Source organism: Schistocerca cancellata, chromosome 8 (genome assembly GCF_023864275.1).
Source record: "Schistocerca cancellata isolate TAMUIC-IGC-003103 chromosome 8, iqSchCanc2.1, whole genome shotgun sequence".
Classification (NCBI taxonomy): domain Eukaryota; kingdom Metazoa; phylum Arthropoda; class Insecta; order Orthoptera; family Acrididae; genus Schistocerca; species Schistocerca cancellata.
This window is the reverse complement of record NC_064633.1, coordinates 489310694-489334622: the sequence shown is the minus strand read 5'-3', so window position 1 is coordinate 489334622 and position 23929 is coordinate 489310694. Positions and strand designations below refer to the sequence as shown.

The window sequence follows — 23929 nt, the reverse complement described above, 5'->3', positions numbered from 1 at the left end:
GCCAGTGGTCGGCGGAAGGTGCACGTGCCCGTCGACCTGGGACCGGACCGCAGCGACGCACGGATGCACGCCAAGACCGTAGGATCCTACGCAGTGCCGTAGGGGACCGCACCGCCACTTCCCAGCAAATTAGGGACACTGTTGCTCCTGGGGTATCGGCGAGGACCATTCGCAACCGTCTCCATGAAGCTGGGCTACGGTCCCGCACACCGTTAGGCTGTCTTCCGCTCACGCCCCAACATCGTGCAGCCCGCCTCCAGTGGTGTCGCGACAGGCGTGAATGGAGGGACGAATGGAGACGTGTCGTCTTCAGCGATGAGAGTCGCTTCTGCCTTGGTGCCAATGATGGTCGTATGCGTGTTTGGCGCCGTGCAGGTGAGCGCCACAATCAGGACTGCATACGACCGAGGCACACAGGGCCAACACCCGGCATCATGGTGTGGGGAGCGATCTCCTACACTGGCCGTACACCACTGGTGATCGTCGAGGGGACACTGAATAGTGCACGGTACATCCAAACCGTCATCGAACCCATCGTTCTACCATTCCTAGACCGGCAAGGGAACTTGCTGTTCCAACAGGACAATGCACGTCCGCATGTATCCCGTGCCACCCAACGTGCTCTAGAAGGTGTAAGTCAACTACCCTGGCCAGCAAGATCTCCGGATCTGTCCCCCATTGAGCATGTTTGGGACTGGATGAAGCGTCGTCTCACGCGGTCTGCACGTCCAGCACGAACGCTGGTCCAACTGAGGCGCCAGGTGGAAATGGCATGGCAAGCCGTTCCACAGGACTACATCCAGCATCTCTACGATCGTCTCCATGGGAGAATAGCAGCCTGCATTGCTGCGAAAGGTGGATATACACTGTGCTAGTGCCGACATTGTGCATGCTCTGTTGCCTGTGTCTATGTGCCTGTGGTTCTGTCTGTGTGATCATGTGATGCATCTGACCCCAGGAATGTGTCAATAAAGTTTCCCCTTCCTGGGACAATGAATTCACGGTGTTCTTATTTCAATTTCCAGGAGTGTATGTGGGACATGTAAAGAAATAGTAACGCTAATCTTATTGTAAGTACTTACTATTTACGAAGAAATTTTTGCAGACTTTGGTAGATATTTGCCACATTTTGATTTTTTACGTGCAGGTACCTGACGTGCGTCAATGTGTAAAATGAAACTGATTGTGAAGCAAAGATTTACTGCTGATTTTCATCCTGAATTTGAGAAAAAAAGAAATTTCTTTACGAGGTTGTTGAAAGTACAAGGATGTTCAAGATGATTAATGAAAAAAAAAATAATTTGATGAAGAAACTGATGATGTTAGTGGGACTATGAAGGTGGATACTGAAGACGAGGCTGTGTCGTTAACGTTCGGGGATCTGTTAGAAATTGAGTAATTTAGAAGTTATAGAGATCAAAGATATGTTGAGGTGTGTGGGACTGAACCAGATTAAAGTTCTGTTCGTATGGCAGGTGGCTCTAATATAGCATATACAGGGTGTTAAAAAAAGGTACGGCCAAACTTTCAGGAAACATTCCTCACACACAAATAAAGAAAAGATGTTATGTGGACATGTGTCCGGAAACGCTTAATTTCCATGTTAGAGCTCATTTTAGTTTCGTCAATATGTACTGTACTTCCTCGATTCACCGCCATGATTTCATACGGGATACTCTACCTGTGCTGCTAGAACATGTGCCTTTACAAGTACGACACAAAATGCGGTTCATGCACGATGGAGCTCCTGCACATTTCAGTCGAAGTGTTCGTACGCTTCTCAACAACAGATTCGGTGACCGATGGATTGGTAGAGGCGGACCAATACCGTTGCCTCCACGCTCTCCTGACCACAACCCTCATGATTTTCATTTATGGGGGCATTTGAAAGCTCTTGTCTACGCAACCCCGGCACGAAATGTAGAGACTCTTCGTGCTCGTATTGTGGACGGCTGTAATACAATACGCCATTCTCCAGGGCTGCATGAGTGCATCAGGGATTCCGTGCGACGGAGGGTGGATGCACGTATCCTCGCTAACGGAGGACATTTTGAACATTTCCTGTAACAAAGTGTTTGAAGTCATGCTGGTACGTTCTGTTGCTGTGTGTTTCCATTCCATGATTAATGTGATTTGAAGAGAAGTAGTAAAATGAGCTCTAACATGAAAAGTAAGCGTTTCCGGACACATGTCCACAAAACATATTTTCTTTCTTTGTGTGTGAGGAATGTTTCCTGAAAGTTTGGCCGTACCTTTTTGTAACACCCTGTATTATTCGTGTTTGGGAAACTGATCGATGCTTAACCGATGATGTCGCAAGTGTAATTTGCAGCTGTGAACTAATCCGAGATATCTCCATCAGTTACTGCACTGGATGGGATGATTGTGGATCATAAGACAGAGTACAGTGATCTTAAACTAAAGGGGATTGTTGCCTTCATTCTGCTGTGGTTGATATAACACCAAAAGATTGAAAAAGAGGTGAAGTTGTAGAGCTGGGGCTGGAGGGATTGTCAGGGGGTCTTCAGAATTTTGGAGAAGGCTAGATACTGAGGTGGTTGGCCCAGAGGGGTGTTCTAGGCGTGACCTAGACGTACAATTGATTGTACTTTAGCACTGTTGTTACTTCCGTTGCAGGTGGTGCACAACTACGGGCACGGTGGTGCAGGCATAACTCTGAGCTGGGGCTGTGCTGGACACGCCGTTGACCTCCTGCAGCAGGAGCTGACAGCCTGCAAGCTCTGAGGGGCACCGTCGTCGTCTACTAGAGGTTCCAGTTCCAGTGCAGTCAACCAGAAAGCCGTTACATGAAAAATATTACTACCTCTACACCTTCATCTACACTGTGTCAACACCTACAGCGACTACAGCGATCACTTTGAAGTGTGTGGTAGAGGCTGCGCTCCACTGTGCAATATGTTGAATTTTCTTCCTGTTACAATCGAGTGAGGAAGAATGACTGCTTAAATTCCTCTGTGTGCGCTGTAATTAGTCTAATCTTATCTTAATGATACCTACGAGGGCTAAACGTACAGGGTGTAGTACGTTCCTAGATTGCTCGCTTAATACTGGTTCTTGAAACTAGAGGAGACAGCTCCTGCAGGATAGTTGGCATCTTTCATAAACCCTCTGCCAGTTCAGGTTTTCAGAATGCTCTCCTATTCGTGCTGCCATTCATTGTATACATTCGTTAATCCCGGATAGTTCTACATGGTATGGGTCAAATTCACCTGAGCAGTATCCTAAAATGAATTGCAAGAGTGCTTTGTAAGAAATTGGTTGTTGACTGATTGTATTTTCCTAGTTTCCTACCTATGCTCCGATGTCTGCCACCCACTTTGCGTACGACTAAGTCTATGTGATCATTCCATTTCATATTCCTGCAAGTTACCATACCAAGGTATTTGTATGACTTGACCGATACCATATGTGGCTCACTGATACTATAGTCACAGGATACTACGTTCTAGAGTTTTGTGAAATGAACAAATTTACGTGACTGAACATTTAAAGTGCGTTGTCAGTCTTCGAACCACTTTGAAGTCTTATCACGATCTCACTGGATATTTGCTTAGCTTTTATCAGACATAACTGTATTACAGATAACATCGGCTGCAAAAAGCTTGATGTTCCTACTCATACTATTTACCGCATCATTAATACACAACACGAACAGTGAATGAAGAAGGCACCAATGTGTCATAAAGTATTCTCCAAATTATTAATATTACGTTATATAACAAATGAAGTAATTCAATCGGGACTATTGTTTACGTGGAAATGAACTTTCTGCTCTACTTTGTAATTTTCTACAGATTTTCGAAAAGTTCTGCTGATCTCCATTGTGTACTTGTGTATGAAGAATTCAGTTTGCTCCTACAGAGGTTTGCTTTTTTCAGAATGAATCATTCGCCCTGTGACGGAATGTATCCTATAATGAAACTTCCTGACAGTTGGTTGGTTGGTTGGTTTGGGGGAGGGGACCAGACAGCGAGGTCATCGGTCCCATCGGATTAGGAAAGGATGGGGAAGGAAGTCGACCATGCCGTTTCGAAGAAACCATCCCTGACAGATGGAAATTGTGTACCAGACGGGGACATAACTCAGAGCCCTGATTTTTTTTTTTTTTTTTTTTTTGCAGAAATATTCATATCAGCTGATCTACCAAGCCATGCATCAAGGCATCCCTCAAAGATTCAATCTACTCCTTTCTCCTATTTGTCGTAGTCCACCAACGTTTGCAGGAGACCCTTTGTTAAGTGTCGAAAGCAGTGTACAGCGATTGTCAAAATGAAGCTTTGAGCACTACTGTGAACTGTATCGGCATAGTTCAACCGCTGAAACATTGCCTGCAAAGGGAACGATGTGAGTTCAAGCCCCATTTTGGCACACAGTTATTATCTTTCAAGAGTTTCCTCCTAGTTTCTTATATCAGGAAAGCACGTTATATCATCACGTAAGTTACAGTAAGGTTCACTTCTGATCTGCCTACAATGGTATTTAATTTTTTTATATGCGCCGCTATATGAGGGTAATTTTTTTTGTAAAGAGGAACTCCCTCTCTTCTTTTTTATAGGCCACCTGCTGCACCCATTGTTAATAGTGACAGTTGACAAGTGTAGAATTTGAAACAGAATTTATGGAGCTAATTTGAAACTTTAAAAAATATTTTACATACTGTTTCTCTATCTGATTTCGATGCTTCCAATAAACATTAACTGTAACAGTTTTCATTCTGTGTATGTATCTGCATATTTTGCGCTGTTTACAATGATTAAAGGTTTATTTTCATTTTATGCACAGTGGACGGTCATTTAAATTTTTCACCTGGCAGATAGTGTACATATAATGCTTTTAGAATTCTTCACAAAATTAGCTGTGAAACCTATTTTTACAGCTACTGCTTTGGTTCCACTAACAACATGAACTGAATACTTACGATTAATGTTAATGGTGGAACTACTAAACAGTGAATTGTCACATTTTATTTTAAGAAATATTTTTTCGCTTAAGAACTATTGTAACTTAATTTGACACATTTTAAATAAATATGTTGAAATTCTGAATTTGTCTACATAAGAATTCAGAAGAATACGACCGCTGAAGCGATTATGTCAATGGTGCAGTCATTTAGTTATTTTTTATGTACAGAACTTTTTTTGTAGCAAATGTAGAAATAAATCATTTGAATTACTTTACATAAAATGTATGGTATCGATAGAAATTGCTGGAGTAGTCAATGCTAGATGTTAAGATTTTACTGCTCACGATATGTGGTAGTAAAATATTTTAGCCTTCATTAAAAATTTGATGACACTACTGCAACATGAAGGCATTAACGTCCATAAAACACTTACTGTACTAGGCGTAGTTCTTCTCTATTTGTGCATGATATTCTTGCATCTTAAGATTAGTTAAGCAAGGCCCCAGCACTTTTCACATTATTTTATCTACTAGCGTGATGCAGATTTTCATTTTTTATATGTGACTACAACACATTTTATTTCTGATGTTGAAAAATAGCAATGCATAGGAAACAAAATTTTGTACATTATGACTCAATAAAAATATATTGGGTAACGTACAGTAGTGTCAGCGACTGTAGTTAAAATGTTGTACTAACAACACTGCACACGAGAAACGTGGGACATAGGAGTCGATCAAAGATTCTTGCAACATTTCATGTGTCTAGCAAAATGCAATTCCTGACACTATGTGTACTTGGGATTTTGATGGATGCAGCGAAGATCACAAGTACTGTAATGTCGCTACACAGATTAAACTTGTGAGGAAGCCGCCATGGAGTGTGGCAGTAGCAACCGTGGTCCAATGGTGACATATGGGTCAGAATATCACATATGCGAAAGGACTGCGAGATGGACCACCTTTGGCTGGTGGAAACTATACCACACAATGGTAGCAGCTGAAGCAGGCAGAACGATGTTACCATACCAGGGCAAAATTCTTGCGAGCTACGAGACGGAGGTATGGATAATGGTGCAACAAATGCGTGTCAGAGCCGTATAAATAGGTGTAAATTTTTAGGCAGATTCGTCATTGGCAGACTCCTGCCAAGGGGCTGTGGGTCATGTCCCATGTACGGCAGTCTCCATCCGCCTTTGCAGTGGGGTGCAAGTGGTCCTGAGCCGCCATGAGTGATTGTTCCACTGAGAAAGGCCATTGCATCAGAAGTAGCAGAACGCCACCCCACTCTGGCGACCCTGCCTGGCACCAGCTCGAGCTCAGTCCAGCGTCAGCAGTGCAGGGTGCCTTCGCGTGTATTGTTTCCGGGGCAGAAGCAGCCAACCTTCAGCCGATGCCAGCCAGAGTCGCTGGACCAGGGCATGTATGCCTCACATTGCTAATGATGTGGTATCTATTTGAAGTCGAACGAAACATTTCAATCGTCCACTAGTGTGTCACTGGGCCCAATGTCCCATCATTCCACTGCTCAACCCATCGAGTGCCATCTGAACTCTTCAGACTGCTGTCAGAAGAGCTGACAACACCACCAGTGGACAGCGGAGAGTGTACCACCCAACATCTGAACTGCAGCCCACGATATATTCATTGTGAAGTGAGCGAGACTATTGTTTGTGCTTCGGTTCAAATGGTTCAAATGGCTCTGAGCACTATGGGACTTAACATCTGAGGTCATCAGTCCCCTAGAACTTAGAACTACTTAAACCTAACTAACCTAAGGACATCACACACATCCATTCCCAAGGCAGGATTCGAACCTGCGACCGTAGCGGTCACGCGGTTCCAGACTGAAGCGCCTAGATGCTCTCGGCCACTCCTGCCGGCGTTTGTGCTTCGGTGACAAACATAAAGTCAAGAGTTACACAGCGTCATAACTGCACAGTTACTTTTGTGAGGCTGGAGCAATCAGTCTATTCTCTCAGTTTAGAGGTAGTTCTATGGCTAGAACCCGTCCAATGTATTCGGTGTAATTTACTTAGGTATCCTGCCCCTTCTGCCGAATGAGTGTGGGCTGTACCAAAATGATTAAGTGTAGGTATAGAAACATGGATGATTTAAGTGCAGCAATATCTGCCACATTGTATGGTAATGGATGTTGTATTGAGACCAGAGAGTCTGGGCCAGTTCGACAGGAAAAAGGAAGTGCAAGTGATTTTACATCATGCAGAGTTGAGCTACAGACGATGTTGCTGTGTTAGGTACTACAGAAAATGAACAAGAATTTGTTGGTAGTTGTATTGCAGATGTTATGACGCAAGCAGTACAGGAACACAAATCTCGTCACAAACAGGGTGAACAGAGAAAAAGAAAGAAAAGATCGTTTCATAGAGTGAATCATCAAGGCGACAGACCTGCATCTGTTGAAGAGTTTATGCCAGAGATTGAGAATGTAGTGTGAACACTCATTGGGTCACAGCCTTGCATGGGTAGTAGCTGACATGCAAAGTCGGCTCTTTTACAACACAGCCAAAGTCAGATGTATGCGACCAGTATGAAATCGATGTACATGAGTCTGAAACTAAACGATCTGATTGAACATCATACCAAAGTTAACCTACAGCGACAGAAAGCTGTTGCCAGTGGCGTGGGGCTGTCACGAGAAGCGTCTGTTGAGAGAGACAAACTACTTAAACTGTGGACAAATACACTAATGCTTAATTCGCATGATATAGTGCCACCAGGCAGCAGGAAGCTATTTTGGGTTCGCAGGAGTACCAGAAAAGCAAGCATTTCGAGGGGAATTCAGTCTGTAATGGGCTCTACAGAGGGAGTAATAAGTGGGACTACTTGTTAAGTGTTGTGAATGATTGCAGTGTATGTGGTTTTGTCTTTAGGGTAGTTCTGAAAATATGTTTTCAAGGGAAGCATGGGGTGATATGTTGTTGCAAGGACAAATGTCTGAAATTTGTTCCAAAACGAAGGGTTTAAGAAACCACTGGATACACAGATGGGATACCAAACATAAGATTTTAAATGAGCCAAACAACTTGTTGTTACAGTTGATATGTTGAGGATAAAGTGTCGAAAATGGGAGAGAGTCGTTTTTAGTTTGTAAATGTGGAATGGTGAGTTAGTTGATTGTGCATAATCATTGCAAGATATATGGCTGGGAATTTGTTTTGTAGTATTTGAATTAATGAGGATATGTTGTGGTATTAAGCAATACGAGGAGAGAGTGCAAGGTACTGATATCCATAGTAAGTGATGAGGAACATTGCAGTGTCAATATCGGATAAAAAATGAACTCGTAGAGCTTAAGGAAGACGTGAAGCAGCTGTAAAATTTAATTTAGTAAGTCTATAGTTTTTGGACTTGTCAGTCTAGTGTAGACATGGGAGTGTGGACTTATTTTGCAGATCAAGGGTGAAACTAATCATGGTTGAGAACTAGTCTTGAGCAAAAGCTAAGGGGCTACGTCTTCTACGTGAGGGGGCAGTATATGTCGCTACCCAGTTATCAGCAAAGTTTGTGAGAAAGCTGCTGTGGAGCGTTCCAGTAGCAACTTTGGGATGGTAAGTTCAGTGTGGCAACAAGTAGGCTAGAATAACACCTATTCAAAAGGTCTGTGAGATGGGCCAGTCATGCTTGGTGAAATCTGCCAATAGCCAATACAGACAGGGTGATGTCATCATAACAGGGTAAGACCCATGTTGTGAGCTGTATGATTGGAGGCTGTGTAATGGTACAACAGATGCATCTCAGAGCCATAAGAAAAGGTGTGAATTTTGAAGCAGATGCAGTACCACCACTAGCATAATGAGAGATCCGCACAAGCCAATGAGACAACTGGGCTCTGCTATCTGCAGCCATGGGCTTGAAACTGGGTTGGGCCAACAGCTGCCTGCACTGAGCCTCCATGCAGGACTTGGTGCCACAGCACTGCTGACCTGCCAGTCGCACCTGTCATCGCCAAACTACTGCCAGGGCACAGCGGATTGTGTCCTGCCCATGGCAGTCTCCACCAGACTCCACAGTGGATGCAAGCAGGGCCGGAGTCGTGTAACGTTCCCTGGCAAACTCACGTTATTAAAGAACAAGAGTTTATTTGTACCGTATACGCCGCTCTGGGCAAGTTGTATATAGCGTAATTATTGAACAAAAATATTACTGAATGTGGTGTAAAAGACATTTGTTATTCTCCTTATATTTTTTGTTGTAATATTTCTCTGTATTTAGGATAGGAATTTTTCTGTATTTATTATGTGATTGTAAAATGTGTCAGTATTTGCGATAGCAGAGATATAAAATGTTGCCAGAAGAGAATAATATCGTCAATTTGCAAAGAAATGTTAATAGTCAGCAATACTATTTAAGCACAATGCATTATGTATTCTTTGGTCTTCTCTGTTCAGAAGTCATTGCGGTAGGACACTGTGAAAGAGTTTTTTTTTACGAATGTGTAGACTTCTTTTGTCTCTGTCTGGACTTAGCCGCCATTAGACGATGCGTTACGAATTAATGTGAGTTGTACTACTGTTTGATCTAAATATATCAGAATTTATCAAATGTGTGAATTATTTATGTAAATTAGCTTGCCCACGTCATCTATAAAATTTCTTTAAGAATTTTTCAGCATTTTTTAGCGGTGTTGCTGGGCTGTGCCGCGACCAACAATAGCAGCGGCGGTACATTTAAAAAAAATTATCAAACCCGTAAATCGGGAACAGATGCATAAAAATCAATAGTGAATTAAGAAATTGTTTTTTTTTTCAGTGATCCTGTGGCTGATAAAATTTGAATTAATTATACGTTTGTGCATTCGTAGGCGGATAGATAATGTTTGTTAACATTGAAATTTAACAGTTTGGTTCTTTAAAATTAACTCAAATGCATAGTGAAGTAGGTTTGATCAGTGATAAATGTCGGCTTGGCAATAATTAAAACATTTTCTGCTAATAGAGGTAATCTTGTGTTCTATGGCTAGTGCCGGGATAAAATTCAGTAAAAATATTTAAAAAAAAAAAAAAACCACTGCATCTGGAAAGTGTATGCCAAGGCCGAAAGATTTAAAGGACTCAATTCTCAACCTAATATTCTTAACCAGTTCATATGAGTTCACGTAAATATTATTTTTTCTTTAAATGTACGTAATTCTTAAGAAAGTAAAAATTTTTATTACCACACGAAAATAAGAGAGTGGTTCTACAACAAAGTTCGCACGAAAGAAAATTAACTTAAAAGCAAAAGATAAAATTTATTATTCTTCTTTAACGAAATTGTGACGACGATTTTGTTAAGTTGGCGCCCAACGTGGGGCCCGAATATGCAGTGGCCACTAAATACCCGTGAGATAACTAGGGAATTAATATAGTCGAACTTTGTTGCAGAACATTTAACAATTTTTCTATGTATTGTATGTATTGCATAACCAATATTGTGTGGTAATACCTGTGTATGATTTTTTGCATGAGAACACTATGTACCCAGAGGCAAGCTGAAGAAGAGAGCTCAATATTTCGAAAAATTAATTACCTACCACAATATCAGGGGGCAGCTGCACCCAAGATAGATCACCAAAAGGTAAAGCTACAGTGTAGTTGTCCTGTGGGTAGTAAAGTAGCCTCAGTGCAGTGTTCTCGGATCATTAGTGGTGTGCTTGTTGTTAGTACTTTGTTTTAAAATAACAGGACATTTAGGTAGTTAGTCATTGTAGTATATAGTAAGTGTGTATTAGTTAATGTCCATTTCTTGTGTGATTATGTCAGTGAAACCTGAGTGTTAGGATATTTAGTTCAGATTTTATTTCTTTTGTTTACTATGGTTAGATTGCGTAGTCAGAAAGATATCAACATGGATAATGAGCAACAATCAGTAAGTAGTGATACCGAGTTGGAAAGTGGGACACAAAGTAATGTTAGTGACATAGTTCAGGAAGTACAATGTGAGAATCTGGGGGCAGAAGGACAAGAAATGTTGCCATTGCCACCCAGTGATTCAGTTGATAGCAGAAATACTGTGCCATCCGCAAGCACTGGACACGGACCAGAGAGTGGTGTGATGTCAGAAGTGCAATCATTAAGAGTTATGTTCGAGCGCATGCTAAATTTCCAAGCTGAATTTGTACATATGCAAGCAGAGCGTGACCAGAGATTGGTAGCTGAATTTGCATGCAAACAAGCAGAACGCGATAAAGAACGTGATGCTAAACAAGCAGAGCGTGACCGACGCCTGCATGAGAGGGACTTGCAGTTGATGCAAACTTTAGAAGTTATGCAAAGTGAGCTTGTTAGTTTGAAACAAAAATATGAAACCATACCCAAAACAGTGCATGAATTAAGCGAAAGAGTAGACAGTATTCAAGTGGCTAACGCCAATATCGTAGAGGAAATTAGTGTCCTGACTAACAGAGTCGAGCAATTGGAAATTGACACAACTCAAGTAATTGGGGACAAAGTGATCGAACAAGTGCACAAAGTAGAAAATGAAGTCATAAAAGAAATAGATCAGAAAGTGCACGCCGCAATTGAGGCCAGAGATGTGGGCTCAAGTGCGGATGTGCAGGATCTAAAAAGGATAGTGCACAAAGACATTCCGCTGTGGCAGCGGAGTATGGACCATCGTCTTGCCGAAATGGAGCTTAGCTTGCGGCATGGCGAGGCACAGGCGTATGTCACGCCAGCCAGGTCCAACAATGATAGGCATATAAATACTGCAGTAAAAAATTGCGACTGCGAGACAGAACAGGCAACCAATGTAAGCGAAACAAATAAATGTCATTCCAAAGTAGTGATTGAAGAAAGCTTGATTAGGAACCGACAGTTTCAGATCTTTACAACGGAGAAGAAATCTGTTCACCCTGTAGTGTTTATCAAGGGATTTAGAAACATTTTGCCTAGCGTTTGGAGTCATACCCAGAAAATACAGTTCGTTATGTCTTACATACAAGGAGATGCTGCATTATGGGCAACCGAAGCAGCTGATAGTTGCGATACATATGAGCAATTTGAGAAGGCATTCTTGGCCAAATATTGGTCAACATGTATCCAGGAGAGATTACGGAAGGAGGTATATAATCCAGAGCCGTATTCTCCACGACTAGGCAATTTGCGAAAATATTTCGAGAAGTACATTAATAAGACCCGTTACTGGGACGAACAGATTTCATCCCGGGATTTGATCAGACTTTTGAAATCACACTTGCCGATACATGTGCCCGAAAATGATATGGAACATTTCTTGTCTGTTCTGGACTCAATTGACCTGATTCAGGAGGACGTTAAGGCAGCCTCTGAACAGGCTAGAAGTAACGGAAATGGTTATAGAAATGGTAGAAATAACACGCCTCCACCAAGTAATGGAAACGGCGGAGGTAATAATAGGAGACAAGATTATGCACAAAACGGAAATAGAGGTAGAGACCGGAACGGCAATAGTCCGCCGGTGAATAATGACCGGAAAAGGAGGTTCGATGACCGGTATGAGACAGGCCCACCAAGCAATAATAGATGGAATAATGCCAGGGGGCCGAGCAATACTAATACTTATAATGACGCAAACCGAACTTGGCCGCAGAACCAGAGGCCCAGTCCGGACCGGCAAAACAGTGATAGATATGACAATAACCGACCGCCACCACAAAATGCGCCAATTGCGCAACCGTGGCGGCCGACGCAACACAACGTGCACATAGTGGAGGTCAGTGACACAGAGCAGCCACACCCATCCACTAGCAATAATTCAACAAACTAGATGCAGCCGAGATACGCTCTCCATCGTCGGCTGAGGCTTGGAGTGAGAGCAGCCCGACACAGAACAAAACACTGAACAACATCTGTATCCTTAGGTATAATGACGGGGTACAGATGGGAGATTAATTAATAACTGAACCATCCACGTGCATAAAGGAGCACAAAGACAAAGTACAAGCGATAATAGGGGTCAAAATTAACAATATTGATGTGCAAGCGGTCGTAGATACAGGTGCTACTGTCAGTGTTATGAGTATGGACTTATTCAAAGTACTGGGGAAGGAAAGGCGTATGCTGACTTTTCCCGTGAATAATTGTAAAGTCACTGGAGCCATAAGTGCACAGCGACAAATAATTAAACTCCAAGTGCGGGTAGAGATGTATTTAGGGGATGAAGCCATAGCGTGCTCATTCCTGGTAGTAAAGGGTTTAAAAGTAGCCTGCATTTTGGGGGTAGATTTTTTGAGAGAAAGGGACGCAATAATCGACCTTTCTCGGGGAAAATTAAATTTGATGAATGCTGGTAGGAGAATAGAATTGTCCATGCTCAGATCTGAAGAGGTACCTGTACCTAATTGTAACGCTATTAACATAAGGTGTAGGAATCAGTGGATACTACATTTAGACAATCATTGTCTAGGCCAGAATCTCTATTATCCTGACGTACAAGGTGATCAATTAAAAGCAAATGTGGACGCACTTGTGAACAAAGTATCACAGTCCGAAAATTTAAATTCAATGCAACAACAGGATTTGGTACAGTTATTATTTAATTATGCAGATGTATTTTCTGAACGACCAGGAATTGTTAAGGGATATCAGTACAAGATCGAGGTAAAGCCTCACAAAACTTACTGTCGAGCCTCATACTCCATTCCTTAGTCCAAGAAGGAAATAGTAGCTATCTCTTAGCAGATCCCCACTCAGGGAGAGTACGGGGACTGTATCCGCGTAAGGATGTAAAAGCATTCCTACAGTAAAAGACTAATAGTCCTATGTGGACACCATTCTTTTGTAAATAATGAACATTAATGATGTGTGATCTTTAGAGATAATGTACTAGTGTAGAAGTGTTTAGTTATAAGAATATGATTGACTTTCTCATGTGTATGGATATTTGTGTTATGTACTCTTTTAATTTGTGTTATCTAGAACATGCTCTAAATGTTTGCACAGATAATCTGATTAGTGCAATTATTTGTAGTGTTAAGCTGTGACAGAGTTCAATCAAAAAGGAACATTTTAGTAATGATTAGTTAGTGTACTACATAATTTTTTATGTGCCCAAATTTGAAATATTTCTTGGCACAATCTTTTCTATTATGTGTATGTATCTATATATGTGTTGCTGTCAGATTGACAGATTCGAACCCAGAATAATATCAATAATATGAGGCCCTGAGAACTTTATTATCTCACCAATGTTATTAGAGAAAATAATGCACCCAGTAGTGACCCGAGGGCACCACGGGAGGCAAACTTGTTGCAAATTTAAGTAGTGCAAAGTTACGCACAAAGAAGCTTCAATTGAAGCATGTGCAGATTCAAACAGTAAAAAAGAGCTAGCCAGATACAGTCCAAGTCAATTTTTACCTACAGAGACTACACTGTAGTTACGTAAGACGTTGATAGTAAAGTGTGACATGAGTTCAAAGGAGTTATTGAACAATATGCCTGAATCCGGCTGGAATGCACAAATAAAATCTACTCGAACACGAATATAGATGACTTTTGGGCAAACTAATACCAAATTTTGAATATTTGTTACCATGTACGCAAATATCACACCTTGGTAAAGAGTTACGAATGTGCTATTACAAAAAAAATTGCACAGCGGACATTGTAAATAAAAATAAAGGAACTTAAACAAAAGTGCAGCATTGTGCGGCAGAGACAGACAGTGACTGTTAAACCTGCAGCAATACGTCACGGAGTAGTTGTGTATAAGTGATAAAAAAAAAAAAACTGTATCATCGCCGTGTGTGCAAGTGGACAAGGAACTAGCACGACACGAACAGTGAACCGATAACGGACGGTGGATCAAGTTAGTGTCAAACTTTAACTCTTTGTGTGTCAAGGGACGCTAGGAAAGCGCATTGACTACGAAGATACATTTTGTCCTAAGGTGAAAACTTGCGTGTGACTAATGACAAGTCATGACATGGTGAAAAATATTGTGTGCCCATAAAACGTATTACTGTGACAACGAAACATTGTGCAAACCATACTAGTGAAGGCCTACTGAGTAATAACTGCCACTAACTGTGTGCGTTCTTTCCACAGCAGGAAAAATGCCTATAAGGATAGTACACTGTTTCTGAACTTGTTGCATGTTTGCTGGAGCACTGCAAGAAGACGTCGCACGGGCGAGCGGATATCCAACGCGCATCCGGCTACATCAGCTATGCAGCGGCCGCAGCAGCCCGTAGCAGACCAGACAGACAGCCACGCCCCTCCGCGCCGTAGCTGTCAACGCCGGGGGCGGTGACCTACACGGAGTCAGCGCGCCGCGCCGAGCGCCGCTCAACAATCACTCCGCACCGCTCACCAAATACAGCATTATTGATTTTTTTTTATGTTCACATAAACTGAATAACATGTCAATGACTTCATTTCGATAAACATTGAACATTTACTATGTATGTCTGTAAGTGATATATCCTAGGACAAGTGACCTTGTAGTGTATCACAAGAATAATAGTGTCACGCACAAAACCTTCCGTTGAACTGTATGTGACTGTGATATTGTGTAATTGTGTAACCGTTTGTGACGAACTGCAAATTTAATTCAAATGAATAACTGCTAAAGAGACAATATTGACCATGAACCAACTGGGATGGCTGGGCTCCGGCACAGTTTTGCCCAGGTTTCCTGTTTGCCTACGCCCAAATGGGGGAGCCATGAACTTATATAACCCTGGGACTAAATAAAAGAGCCATTCCGTAAAATATACAAGTCTACAGAACGTTACTGGCACCATTGTGTCAAAGTCTAAAAAACTCTTTGCCAAATGCTGCCAGGGGGCAATGTAACGTTCCCTGGCAAACTCACGTTATTAAAGAACAAGAGTTTATTTGTACCGTATACGCCGCTCTGGGCAAGTTGTATATAGCGTAATTATTGAACAAAAATATTACTGAATGTGGTGTAAAAGACATTTGTTATTCTCCTTATATTTTTTGTTGTAATATTTCTCTGTATTTAGGATAGGAATTTTTCTGTATTTATTATGTGATTGTAAAATGTGTCAGTATTTGTGATAGCAGAGATATAAAATGTTGCCAGAAGAGAATAATATCGTCAATTTGCAAAGAAATGTTAATAGTCAGCAATACTATTTAAGCACAATGCATTATGTATTCTTTGGTCTTCTCTGTTCAGAAGTCATTGCGGTAGGACACTGTGAAAGAGTTTTTTTTACGAATGTGTAGACTTCTTTTGTCTCTGTCTGGACTTAGCCGCCATTAGACGATGCGTTACGAATTAATGTGAGTTGTACTACTGTTTGATCTAAATATATCAGAATTTATCAAATGTGTGAATTATTTATGTAAATTAGCTTGCCCACGTCATCTATAAAATTTCTTTAAGAATTTTTCAGCATTTTTTAGCGGTGTTGCTGGGCTGTGCCGCGACCAACAATAGCAGCGGCGGTACATTTAAAAAAAATTATCAAACCCGTAAATCGGGAACAGATGCATAAAAATCAATAGTGAATTAAGAAATTGTTTTTTTTTTTCAGTGATCCTGTGGCTGATAAAATTTGAATTAATTATACGTTTGTGCATTCGTAGGCGGATAGATAATGTTTGTTAACATTGAAATTTAAACAGTTTGGTTCTTTAAAATTAACTCAAATGCATAGTGAAGTAGGTTTGATCAGTGATAAATGTCGGCTTGGCAATAATTAAAACATTTTCTGCTAATAGAGGTAATCTTGTGTTCTATGGCTAGTGCCGGGATAAAATTCAGTAAAAATATTTAAAAAAAAAAACCCCACTGCATCTGGAAAGTGTATGCCAAGGCCGAAAGATTTAAAGGACTCAATGCTCAACCTAATATTCTTAACCAGTTCATATGAGTTCACGTAAATATTATTTTTTCTTTAAATGTACGTAATTCTTAAGAAAGTAAAATTTTTTATTACCACACGAAAATAAGAGAGTGGTTCTACAACAAAGTTCGCACGAAAGAAAATTAACTTAAAAGCAAAAGATAAAATTTATTATTCTTCTTTAACGAAATTGTGACGACGATTTTGTTAAAGTCGCCATGAGCAGCTGTTCCATAGCAGAAGTAGCAGAGGGTTTCTGACGTCAGGGCTGTGGCCTACTGTCAGGCTGGTGGCCGCAGCTCGGTCCCACTCAGCAACTCTGGGCATCTACATGTGTGTTTCCTTACCAGGGTGGAATCAGCCACCTGTGAAGCGATGGCATCGAGAGTCAGCAGAGAGTGGTGCTCGTGGTTCACATTGTATTTGAAATTGAATAAAACAATTCTCTAGACCACCAGTGTGTCATTCGACCCACCGGCCCATCACTCTACCACTCACTCTACCGAGTGCCGTCTGCACTCTACAGTACAAGGAGATACTCCCCGAACATTGATAGTGGCATTTGGAACTGTACACATTTGTACGTTTCTTGTCATTTCGGGTGTATATCTGTTTGGTGTAGAAATTGGAAAGACGGAAATAGTTTAAAAGGAGAGAAAAGGAAAAAAAAATGTTCTGAGCAAGTTTATCGACATTGAGGCGGACACATAGAGTGAGATTAAACAGAATATGCTGCATAGCTGACAATATAGGCGAAGTATTTACAGATGAGTACACCGTAATTACGTCTGACTCATCATTTTTGTGGTCATGACACTCATCTAGTGTATTCAGAAAGAATGGAAAATCTAGTAGATCACATGAGACCTCCTGTGAGAGAATATTCATCTGAATATTTCTATCATATGCTGACCACTGCTCAGGGTAAGGCGACTAAGAAAGGTCATCTAAAATATCTTTTGGACGATTAAACATATGGGGAGTGGTTTACGCGAAGTTACAATGGACAATGTAGCGAACTTCCTGACTTATGCGAGCAATTTTTTTAATGCTTATAGCTGCTGAGTTACGACAATGACTGTTTTTTAAATGGGGATATGTTACTTTTGCTATGACTTCGATCTTTAGAGTAGATATGAGGCTCTGGCAGCTGCAGTTGATCATTATTCTGTACTATTAACATATGGGAAACTGAAAATGGATGTCGCCTTTGCTAGGTGTTCATAGAATAGGATTCTGAAAGAGTCAGTAGGCACTAATCTGTATTTAAGATAGGTAAAGTCAACATATTAACCTATGATTTGTTAACTAACAGTTTAATCTACGCATATTGCACCTCAGTCCACGTATTTTAGTCCACTGGGGGCCGAACCGCCAATAACCCTGGGTTCAGTGTGGGGTGGATGGACTGTTGCGACCTGTTGTGGCGTTGTGGACCACTGAGACTACGGCGGAACAAAGCCTCTCCGTCATTTAAGGCTCCCTGGTTCATTACACAATACACACACATAATATAGTGAACAAAAATTCATGTGCAGAAAAGCCATCCGACGACGCTACAGAGCGACAATGTTATAGGTGGCAGCGCCTGTAGATATATGTGTACATAGGGTGTTTCGTGATCATGTTAAGAACTTTCAGGGATGATAGTGATGGATAAATGAATCAATTTGAAGTAAGGGTTCATGTACCGGAAACGAACGATTCGAAAACTAAAACTGTTCTAGTACCTCTGACAATGGAATACATGTACCAGTACTGTTGTTGCTAAGAATGTAGGGATTGCAACTTTCAGAGGTTGTGGTATGGACCAAACCAAGAAAAAAGTCTAGTAAACATGTGCTCTAAAATGCAAACCTTAAGCTTAAGAGCTATGAGCACTTTCTCAATAGATGAGATGTGTTTCACACTAGCGAAGATGAGCAAGTGCTCATAGCTCCTCACCTATGCATTTTGGAACCCTCTTTACTAGAAATTTTTCTTGTTTTCGTCCATACTACCACCTATGAAAGCTGCAGACGCTACATTGTTAGCAACAACAGTACCGGCACATGTATTCTACTGTCAGAGGTGTCAGAATGATTTTCGCTTGTAACTTTCAAGTCGTTCGTCTCCGAACCAGGGACCCTTAACTCAAATGGATACATTAACCCGGGTCCATCATCCTCGAAAGATCCTAACACCATCAAGGAATCACCCAGTATATACGTACATTTACAGGCGCCGGCGCCTACAACCTTGACGCTCTATAGCGTCGTTGGATGACGTTTCTAGACATCGATTCCTATTCAAAATATTATGTACTCACTCCCCTCTACAAGTCATAGAAGTTTGTAATCGGACCTGCCGAACATTCTGTATAGCTGTACCTTCAGTTTAAACATCAATAGCAGCAAACATGTCAATGCGGGGATGATTTCGGATAGAGAGTTCCACTCAGTGGTGGCTTTCGAAAATCATCGATATAGTGATGCCAGATTCATAATAACCCTTTGTGACTTTCCTCGTTTAAGTGGAACTTCGATGCAGGTTGGTGTCGTGTTCAAAGGAACTGGTGGAGCCCCATCAGTGATACTTGGCGATCGTATAATCACCTCAGGCGACTTCTCAGGGACGATTAAAATTTATAATGGAAAAGAATGCACTCGTCTACAGGAGCAGACATTCAAAAACTTAACGTAAGCCAGTTGTGCTTTTCAGCATGCTCTGGGAAAGCAGCTAAGCTGGCAATCATACGAGTACAGATCCTATAAGGAAATGTGGACCAAACTCCTAACGCGTTGGAAGAAATCATTGCTTAACTATGTGGCCTATGCTTTGTGTCTGTACATGGGAATATGTATGAACCAACCATGCCTGATGTGCACACTGGAATACGGTTATATTTAAGCAAGTGCATTTAGTTTGTCACATGTAATAATTTATGAAGGATCGTCATTGCAGCACCCCCCACTTTCGGGACTGTCTACTGTTTCGTCTGATGCTGTCTATGGCACAATCATCTCATTCAGGGTCACCTGGCTATAGTCAGCAGCCAGCTTCCTCCATCCTATTGGATTAAGACTGGGCGAGGTCAGTCACAAGCCAGCATTAAATTCCTCTGTGGTTGCAGGTGCATTTAGGGAGCGGATCTCATATGCCCACATAGATAACAGTACTGTGGGCTACCTAAACCTGGGCCTTTGGCTTAACACATGTATACCCATTCCGGAAAGAGAGCTATATGAAATCTTAAATGATTCAAAGTACCCTGCCATTGAGGGCGGCGCATTATTGACGTCAACTGTCCATCCTCGAAGGATGATTGTGTAACATACTTGGTTCAGAGTCTGCAGCGTCTACTGTGGCTGAAAGGTCGTATACGAGAGTGGCAGTCCTTACTACAGTTTGGACAAGTGACAAGTGAGAGATTTCGAACAGAAACAGCTCTCCCTTTTCGTCTTGTCCTCTTCCTGATTGTTTCTTGTGTGCATTCGTCTCCTGCAATCATGACCCCATTTCACACAGTTAGTCGCCAGTTACACGGTTTTCAACAGTACTTTCCCATCGACTTGGATTAATGGTGGCCTTTGTTAGGTCTCTCTTGCAGACATCCTTTAAGCGAAGGTGCGGCTTTCCTGCTGACTTCACACCCTCCTGAAGTTCTCTGTGCAGTAGTTGGTTCGGTATTCGCCTAGGATACAGACGCTTAACACGTCCCAGCCATCTTAGACATCAGTGGCTCAGGAGTGCACGAATACTGATTGTGTTTGCCAGCTGTAAGACTTCAGTGTTGGATATCGTATCTCTCCAACAGATCTTGAGATAGCAGAGATGAAAGCTGTTCAGTCGAGATTCGTGCTTAGCAAGAGTTGTCCATGTCCCACAGCTATAGAGAAGTGTGCTGATAGCACAAGCGTTGTGCTCTTGTTATTTGGTTTTCATTGTGAGCAGTCCATTTTTCCCTATTCTGTTTTTCAATCTAATCGTGAATGCTGACGGATGGGAGGTTGGTGATTCCGTGCATCATGATATTAGTATTTTGGAGGCAATGTCGAAAAGATTTCCATCATACCTAGTATGTAAATAGTCTCTCTTCTCACAGTCTTCAAACGCAAATCTCAGCAGAAGAGAAAAGAAGGTCTCAAATAGAGTTGGACCTAACACACACCCCTGCTTTGCACCACTATCAACAGGTATTAATGTTCTACTGTTGAAGCAGATTGTTGCTTGCGTTTTCTCATAGAAAGAGACAGTTATTTGTTGTAGTTTAGATGGGCATCCAATCTTCTGCAGCAACTTGAAGAGTCCATTTCTGCTCACTAAATCTAATGCCTTGACAAGATTGCTCTAGCGAGAAGATCACATCCGTGCTTGATCGGGCAGGTCTGAAGCTGCATTGTGATTCTGGGTACTCTCTGGAAGCTAGGATCTGTAATTGCATTAGGATAACTCTTGCATATGCCTTCCCAGATACATTTAGCAGTGAAATGCCTCAGTAATTTTTGCAGTCGCTTTCGTCCTCTTTCTGTTGGTACAGAGTAATAACTTTCGACTTCTGCATACTCAGTGGCACGTAACCTTCTTCCCAGCTCGTTGTGAGAAGTGAGGTAGGTGCCTGAGAAGGACAAACATCTTACACTCAATAACCTCTAAAGGGAATCCGTCTTCACCCAGAGCCTTTATTAGCAAGGGAATCTGTTGCTTTACTTAGTTCTTCCGTAGTAGGCACTGCATCTAGTTGTTTGATGGCATCAGATGCATCCCTGCTAACCTCACTCTCAGCTGCATACAACTCGAGGTAGTTTTCAACCTTGAGTTCCATTTGCTTGCCTTCATCGGTAATGAGTTCACCTGTCTTGGACTTCAAAATGAGCTGTTTTTGTGACAGATGGACCAAACGTTTTTTTAATACCATCATACATTGCCTTAGTGTCCCCAGAATCGGCCGCTTTCTGTCTACCTGCACGTAACTGTAGCCATTATTTCCACATCTCCTGGATGTTGGCTGCACCCCGTTCTTTGCTTCTATCAAGTCATTCCGAGATCTTCCATGTGGATTTCTTTTGTGAACAAGCAAGGGTTTCCGTGTAGCCTGAGTGACTGGCTCCATCTCTTCCAGATTTTGCTCGTACCAGTTCTTGTTTCTATCTTCTTTCATTCCATAGGGCAATACTACCGAGTTGTCGACGACTCCAGGAAGTTATGCCCATTTCTTATCAATAGTCCTTTCTGCTTGTACGTTCCCTAGTAAAGCACTTTCAGAATTGCTGTCTAATTCCTACTTGTTGTGAGTCATGAACACGATACGTGTTTACCTGTGGGTGACCTCTCGGTTTGGCGTGGTGATATTTCTTAGGGGCGAGCCTCGCTGTGCAAGCCACCAGAGCGTCGTCAGTGTTGCAATCAGCACCATGACAGTTTGGTGTCAGCAGGACATTTTTGAAATCTGTTCGCCTAGCTACGACAAGATGACTTAGATGCCAGTGATGAGAGCAGGCGTGACTCCAGGACGTCTTGTGTCGATCCTTAAGTTGTAAATATGTGTTTGTAATGTACAGTCCATAAAAGCAGCAGGCTTCCAACAGTCCCTGGCCATTTTCATTCATTTTCTCCACTCCACGACGGCCCAGGCAAGTCGGACACACGACGCTATCTGATCCAACTCGAGCGTTAATGTCCCCTAGAATGTATAGTGACTCAGAGCCAGGTACTTTGGCTGGTGTTCCGCTGAGTAAATCATAAAACAAATTCTTCTCTTCCATGCTGGATGATAAAGTGGGAGTGCACATATTCAAGACGTTGTTAGCGCCACTTGAAGGGCACATTTGAGAAGTAAGAAATGCTCTATTCCATCAGATTGTGGCACAATACAGATCAGGCGGGTGTTTTTATCTATGAATTCTACGTCGTGAAGTCTTGAATCTTGACTCATTTTGAGACTTTCTCTGTCAGAAGAATGTCCGGAAGCCGCATCTCCTGCATTCCCACAATGTCCAAATTCAAGTGATGGAGCTCTCTATCAACTACAGCAGTCTTACTAATGAAATCTGTTCCGGCGTAACGACAAACGCCGGCACGAAGGTGAAGAAGGCAAGAGCAGAGAGTGCTCTGAGGCGACGTCAGCCAGTAGCCCGCTGACTAGGACCGCACCACCACAGCAACGGCTTCTCTACGAAGAGAATACAAGCGCCGCTCCTGCCAGCCTCGGCGGGACAGTATGTAGGGAAGCAGCCTACTCACGCCGTATAAAATTCACATCAGTCTTTCCATTGAGGGCCAGCCAGTCCGCTGTAAATAGCTCTGACGTCATAAATGTTGCGCAATACTTTAAAAATCAAGTAAATAACCGGAAACGTGTCTAGCATGTCAGGAGTAATACTAAATCAATATGTGTTGGATATCAGTACAATAACTTTAACCATTTTCGAAATTTGGATGTTTTTCTGTAAAAAACATTGGCGCAACAAAAAAGAGCTAGAAACTTAAAAATTTATATTTAGATTCCTTTTTCATAATAATTTAGTAGAAACAGTATTCTGGATCTCACAAATTAAAATTTTAGTTGAAATTCATGATTTTCTGGTTTTTGTCTTAAAAATTGAGGAAGCAAGATAGATTAAGTAGGCGAATAAATGAGGCTAGGATGTTTAAATTTAAGTAGAAGGGAGATCCGCTATAATCATAAAGATGTGAGAAGTTTCAACTGAATAACTATAAAACTATAGCTATAGCGTATCTCCAAAGGGCAAGTTCATTGCTCATCTACTGCGTGTAGTGTAATTAAATTAATTCTCTCGCCCAAAATATTCGACTTAGCCAGGTCAGACTTTTATTATGATTACTTACCTGTGTGCTGATTGCACGTTTAAATTGAGAGCTTCATCGGCAAAGGAAGCAATGATTTATTCGATAACTTAAAGTGGTGCATTACTAGCCCAGCGGCTAGTCGGGAGAGCGGATTTGATCTGGCGTTCCCTTAGCCGTCCGCACCGCGGCTTTATATGTAAGAACGCTGCACGAGGGAGGAAGGCCCCAGTTCTCTCCAGACGCTGATTAGTGCACCACCTGTGCCGGGAGTCGCGTCGCGTCGATATCATTGCTACAAACAGCCTCAGATGTCGTAATAAGTTACTCGGGATACGCGTAACCATGAAATCGTTTTCGAGTGAAGTGTTAATTCTGGGATGACTTTAATGATATATCTTCAGTTTGCGTATGTCG

The 23929-nt window shown here is 41.8% G+C and overlaps 1 protein-coding gene across 1 annotated transcript in view; it reads left to right on the top strand.

Moving 5' to 3' along the window:
* LOC126094544 (D-aspartate oxidase) overlaps positions 1-4796 on the top strand; it is a 110516-nt gene extending 105720 nt beyond the window's left edge. Inside the window, exon 7 of the mRNA XM_049908975.1 lies at positions 2638-4796. Within this exon, the coding sequence (XP_049764932.1) occupies positions 2638-2745 (108 nt within the window). The 3' untranslated portion in view covers positions 2746-4796. The remainder of the gene's footprint in view (positions 1-2637) is intronic.
* The last annotated feature ends 19133 nt before the right edge of the window (positions 4797-23929 follow it).